Source organism: Carassius carassius, chromosome 2, assembly GCF_963082965.1.
Source record: "Carassius carassius chromosome 2, fCarCar2.1, whole genome shotgun sequence".
In the NCBI taxonomy this organism is placed as follows: Eukaryota; Metazoa; Chordata; class Actinopteri; order Cypriniformes; family Cyprinidae; genus Carassius; species Carassius carassius.
Genome location: NC_081756.1, coordinates 11085884 through 11092803, shown reverse-complemented (window position 1 = coordinate 11092803; position 6920 = coordinate 11085884). Strand labels below are relative to the sequence as shown.

The following is a 6920-nucleotide window of genomic DNA, read 5'->3' as shown; positions in this document are numbered from 1 at the left end:
TCACAGTCAAATGTACCTGATAAATTTGCCACTTATTGTATATTGCTGAGAAATAACTGTGAAGTCTTATAACACATTTCTTGATATTATGAATGCACAGATTATAAACATTCAAAGAGAACTAAATCTCATTTCATCTTTCCGCAGTCCCTTTATAGCTGCTTTTACTCACTCACATACATAATGCATGATGTCCTTTGCTTAAGGAAGTATATGCCAAAATTAACAATTTTACATTTCTGAATAATTTACTGAAAGCTGTAAAACAAAGATTCAAACCTAATATATGAAAAGCCTAGTTTGAGGCATCTGTAGTGTCATGCAGAGATATTCAGCCTGGCTCCATATTACTGAAATTAGGGAGAGAAGTGCAAAATTCACAATTCCAAGAACTCCTCTCTCCATCCTTCTCTGAATCTTCTCTTAGATTCTCTGGCTACAGGATCCACCTTTCTCTTAACACTTTGCCTCTTCTAATTTCTGACACATTGTATATTCACACATGCTGACCATAGAACAAAAATTACAGCAGGCAGCCAAGTGAGTCCATTTGGATACATGTTATGATTTGCTTATATTAGCCACATACAACACGGCCAAGACTTGCCTGTATGCGACTCATTCAAATTGCCAGCAGTCACTTCAGGGTGAAAAAGATTGCTAGGTTTCTCTATTCTAAAATTCATAAAACTTTGGTACTCTCTGTCCCAATACACTAAGGTATGCCGAACACATTTGTCAAAATTCCATGTCTGACAGGATATGGAATTTTAGACTGGGTGTTTATAATGTGCCATTTCAGCCTCCATAGGTGCTGGAAACGAGGCATAAAATAACATTGGATCCTATATGCTATGTGGAATGTAGGAACAGTGCTCCAATAATAATTCCTCCTTAATTAGCTTAAATAGCTGACAGGTTGTTTACTGGGAAAGGCAGGAGAGTCACATACACACAGACACACAGCTAAGCCCGTGATGCCAAACACTCTCTGGAATACATAACATAAATCGGTCCATTCCCTCTCCTAATGCACTGCTGAATTTAAAAGAGACGTCTGTGGAATGTGGAATGAGGAGAGGCCACGATATACTCCAACATTTTCCTTTGAAGAGTCTGTTGCTGAAATCTTTACCCAGCTGCTTAACACTGGGCTGAATGTGAGAGTACCTGAGGGCACAAGGCAACACAAACAATCAGCAAGCCTTTGAAATAAAACTCATTACTGCAAGCATTTGTTGAACTGACATTAGTAAATATTACGGAAGGTTGATACGAATACTTAAAGTGATTGTTTGAAGAATTAGTTAAATGCCTTTAAGGAAGCATAATGATTTCAAACTTTGGCTATAAATTATATTGTATAAATTGTTCCCAAGAAATAATATAATCATGAAATTCTTTCTTAATTTGCAAAAAGACAATTATATGTATCAGATACTGAAATTTTGTAATAACACTTTTTGATTCTTTCTTTACAAAATTTGAACACTAGTCTTGATCAGTTTAAGACTTTTAAGAAGTTTTTGGACACTTGAGTCACACATTAAAATGTATGAAAGTCACTGAATTATAAACCGCAACAATTACTTTAAAGCAAGTTTGGACACATCCTCTCTCTCACACATACACATGCACACATTGGGTTTCCATGTTTTATGGCAACTCTCCAGAGACGTAATGACTTTTACAGTATACTGTACAAGCTGTATTTTTGATCCCTTTACCCTAAACCTACCCCTCAGAAAATCTTTCAGCTATTTTAGATTCTCCAAAATGATAATTCTGTATGATTTATAAGCTTGTTTCCTCATAAGGACCCCCCCCCAAAAAGAAAAAAGTTTGGGGTCTGTAAGATAATTTTTTATTATATTTTTATTACATTTTTTAAAGTCTCTTACCATGGTGTCACCAAGGCTGTGTTAATTTAAATACTATTACAATTAAAAAAAGGAAAAAAAACAAATTATTATTATTTTATCCTTGCAATGTGTAGCTGAATTTTCAGCATCATTACTCCAGTCTTCAGTGTCACATGATCCTTCAGAGATCATTCTAACATGCTGATTTGGCCCTCAAGAAACATTTTTTATCATCAATGTTTTGATTATTTTTCTTTGATAAATAGAAAGAAAGCATTTATTTTTATTTTTATTACTGTCACTTTTAATCAATTTAATGTATTCTTGCTAAATTAGTATTCATTTACTATTTACTGACCCCAAACATTTGAGCAGTAGTGTATCTGACCACCCAAAGATTAATCTAAAGTCATCTCACACAGAACTGTAACCACAACTGCAAAACATGTAGGAAGCTGTTAGTTCTCAAGCGATTACACCAGAGTGCTTTTCCTGTGATGATGTGATGGCTGAGCACGCCAATTATCCACAACACTGCATGACAGTATAAGGAGCTCTCTGATGTCTGGCCAGATTTATCTGATTGGATTATCAGCTGGTACTGAGTACAGAACGTGTTCTGTACTTTCATTGCACCACTGTCAATATCTCTCAGTATCCATGTGGAGGCAAGGGAGAAAAGAATGCAGGCAGGAGATGAGAAATGTTGAAAGGACACATTAAGAATAAGACAAAGGCATAGTTACTTTTATAGAGTTGAGTAAACCCTTTCCACATCCTTACTCTTACCCATAAAAAGCTGCAAATTCTACAAATAAACCGAAACTTGTCTATTGATTTTATAGGCATGCATTAGCCACAGCATCAAAAAACAAATATTGCTCATTTCAAACAATGAGGACACAAAACTTTAAACTATACTGAGCACTTTAATAAACCTTTTTTTTTTAAATCAAGAAGTAGTTAGAGCAGGAAATTAAACAATTAAACAAGTTTATCTGTACTTTACCTTGACACAGCCTTTACGTCAAGCATATCAAAACATAATACTGCAAACAAATAAGGAAAGTCATTGGTACACGATTGTCTGACTGCTTGTTTTCAAAATGCTTGTAAATTATGACCAACTTCATTCACACAGTGTTAATGACCAGATTGTCCACGTGCAGTTTCATAGCAATTTTTGTCATTAAACACACAATGCTTAGAAAGCATTTTCAGATGATCTTGTTAAAAGACTTGTTAGGCACCATTTTGGTAAAAACAACGTTTAACAAATATGATAGACAGACTTTTTCTTGGTCTGGATCAGACTGAAATCACAACAGGGAATAAAAATCTTGACATTGTCAAAATGGACTGAAATTATGGCTCCTTAGAGAATGCATCTCTTAAGACCTAACTCAAACAGTTATTCAGATGGAAAGTTTCTTCAGAATTAAAAATAAATAACCCACATTATTCAACTGAGGATCCTCATATATTAAGAATGCTCTATTGTTTGTCATGTGACTGTTGAGCAACTGTTTTGCAAACTAAGAGATCAGTGTGACCAACAGTAGAACAACTTTTATTGCCTCTTGAGAACAGCAGAGAATGAGGTTCAGTGATTTTAGAGTCATTCCTCCTTGTACCCCACCTCCGGGTTTTCACTTAAGCAGACTGTCCAGATTAACATCCATACATAATTATGGATAATAATGTCAAAGGGAAAGGATGCGGTGCTACCCTCAATTCATCAAATTCTTCTCGGAACTGTGAAGTTACAAAACAAAATGTATTTACATTATCACACTGTCCAGTCCTACTTGCTTAAACATGGGTTTTGGTTACGCTATCAGATAAGTCAGCAGCTGCTTTATCACCAGCACCGGCAATCCAGTGATAGCAATCGCTGGTGTTCTTGTTCTGTGGTTTAACAGTGTAGCGAGTACAATAGATAATTCCCAGGACCACCATCACCACAATGAAGATGCAAAGTGGCACTAGCAATCCAACTAGCAACCAGGTGGTTCCTTGACTCTGGTCACTGCTGTTGTAATTATCAGTGACATCTGTTCCTTGTGACTGCATTGGAGACTTGGTGGAAGTTTGCTGCCCTGGACCAAAGGTGGTTGATTTATCATCATACATGTCAATATTATAATGATCTTGTTCATTAGACTCATATTCTCCAAAAAGGTCAAGAGGGTTAGTTGCAGTTTCCTGTGTCTCAGGTTTTGTTTGGGTTGAGCTTAACCAGTGCCAATTCCAAGCTCCGCCTGAAGCTGTGGAGGAAGGGAGGACTGTGGGAACCATGGTGCTCTCTTCCTCATAATAGTCTGGTACGGGTGTCAGAATTGCTGGTGGAAAAAAAGCATTATGAGCTGGATGTTCTGGATTAAGGTCACCATCAACATTAATGACCTCAGGGGAGCTTTCAGTCAGTGTAGTCCTTTCAGGTTCCTCTTCAGTTGTCCAAATAAGGTCTGTCGGAACTGTCTCCACATTGGGCAGCTCAGTCAGCCAGCTCCAATCAGAATCAGGGGGAGGGATCCATGGGTATTCTGGATCTTCTGATTCCCTAAGGGGGTTGTGAGTAATCCATGGGTTGGAGACCGTGGTTGAGGGAGTGTCCATGTCCTCCTCAATGGGTTTGCAGGAATATTGGTCAGACTGAAGAGTATAACCTTCTTTACAGTAGCACTCAAAGAATCCTGCGTAATTGATGCACATCTGTTCACATGTTCCTTCAATTTGACATTCATCGATGTCGTGACAGCGATTCTGGTTCTCTTGTAATGGGGCATAACCAGGATGGCAGTGGCAAATATGGGAGCCCAATGTGTTCTCACAGTCATACTCACAACGGTTGTCCGAACACTCATCTAGATCTTTACAGGCACCCTTTTCATCTTGTCGGTAGCCATCCCGGCAGTGACACTCAAAGGATCCAGGAGCATTTACACAGATATGCTCACAGGGACTCTGTATGCATTCATCGACATCTACACAGCTCCGTTCATCAGATGCCAGCATGTAGCCATCAGGACAAGCACAGCGGTAGCCACCCATCACACTCAAACTCACAGTGATTCCCATTACAAGGGTACAAGGGTCAGATGGTAAGCAACTTACCCCATCCTCAGCCAGGAGAAAGCCCTCACGACAGTCACAGAGGTATTGTGAGTCATCCTCAATGCAATTGTGATGGCAACCGCCATTGTCTTTATCGCACCTGCTTGTCTTAGGTTTATCAGAGCAAAAAGGTGGTTCCCTGTTCCAACCTACAGTTCCATTTTCCTTTTGTGTGCACATAATTGATTGGTCATCTTTAGCAGGACAAGGTACAGTTGCAACTGATCTATATGGGATATGTGTTAAGAGGGTACTCAGAAGGTTAAAAGGGGTAGTATACAGTGTATTCCCACCTCCCTCACTAGCAATAGCTGTACACATGCCTGGGAAGTTGTACCTGCACAGGTAGCCATCCACTGAAATCGAACAAGGTCCGTCCTTCCATTTCAGATTATGCACTTGCTCATGGGCCGCAGTGCTGTAAGGCATCACCACACATCGTGGGGATGAGCAGGTACTGGTCGAGCTTTCTTGGAGCCAGTTAGTGTACTGGGTGTCCTGATCTCCAGTGATCCACGAGAAGCCACGTAGGGGTCGGGTGGGTGAACATTGTCGGGGTTGCCTCTGAAGGCCAATCCAGATATTTGCCCTGTCTCTGTGGTGTGGTCTCAGTTCCACATTCGAGAAGAGCTCCTTCACCATTGCTGCTTGCTTTGGATGCCTGATGGTGGCCAGGTTCCCTCCGTGTTCCTTGCAGCTACGCCAAGCATCCAGGAAGATCTTGCGCTGAAAATAGAGCACATAGCACCCATCCTCGCTGCAGAGTGCATCCTGTTCTTTCAATTCCTGAGTTTGCACCCCATAGAGGCACAGTAGTGAGGACAGCAGAATAACACATATAACTGAACAGCCCATACCTCTCATCTATTCTATTTTCGATTGTACTTTCTTTCAATTTTTCCCCCCCTAGTTTTATGCCCTAGTTGCCCATTCTTCGTTTACTTGTACCTGTATTAAACTTTTCCCTTCTTTTCCTCTCTCTCCACCCTCCTCTCTCTGTCCTGTCCAGTGGTGATCTGAGCCTAAGCTGAATATTTCCAATCTGACCCTTGACGTTCCAGAAAGAGAGAGAGGGAGAGAGGGAGGGTTGCAGAGATGGAAGGAGGGTAGAAGTGACAGAAGAAAAAGGGGGTGTCAAAAAATGTTTTTTAGCACAGGCAGGACCAATGTGTGTGTGTGTATTTTTGGGGGGACTGGGGGGAAGTGCAGTGGTCTCTGTGCCTCTTCAACAGAATGTAACTTATGTTTTTCATAAGAGTGTGTATGGAAATGTGTGAACCCCAAGTGACTCTCCACCCCCAGTAAACTCTGGATATGTTAACAAATTGTAAAGTTTTTTTTTTTTACCCATGTTAAATATTGGAGAATATTTAGACAAAGGCTGTGTCTGCTGTAATAGTCAGCAGTTTTCTCTAATCTTTTCTCTTTTTCATATTGTTTTCCGATGTCTTTCTGGCATTTGGTCTCTCCTCTCTTATTTTAGTAGTGGCACTGTGGTTAATGCTTGTTATCATGACACGTTAAAGCTATTGTGCTCTTAAACAGGTCTGAATCTGGCCATCTTCCAAATATTCCCCACCTCTCTAAAATTTGTCCTATAAAAATGAAGGACAAAAACATAAAAAGACAAACGTTAGTATTAAAGTATGTTACTTTATTGTACTAATACATATTATTTTTCATGTTGAATTACACACATACTGTAATTAAAAATAATAATTGTTATGTAAATATATATTCTTAAATGGATGACCTTGTTGAATTTAACAAGTATTGTTCATACATGACTACTGGAGCATATAAAAAACTCAAATTACCTGAAGTCTGCCAGTTTCCTGTGAAAACATTGCAACATCAACAATCACTGCATACTGGAACAATAAAATATCTAGTTTTCTAGAGGTTAAAGTATTCATAGCCATAAGGAACAAAACAGATCCA

At 39.2% G+C, this 6920-nt stretch overlaps 1 protein-coding gene across 1 annotated transcript; it reads right to left on the bottom strand.

Annotated features, from left to right (window-relative positions):
• Nucleotides 1–2160: 2160 nt before the first annotated feature.
• Nucleotides 2161–6023, bottom strand: LOC132102486 (endosialin-like). Its single transcript, XM_059507259.1, has one exon. It carries the CDS (start codon nt 5841–5843, stop codon nt 3675–3677), a length of 2169 nt encoding a protein of 722 aa, XP_059363242.1. The 5' UTR covers nt 5844–6023; the 3' UTR covers nt 2161–3674.
• Between the last annotated feature and the right edge of the window lie 897 nt (nt 6024–6920).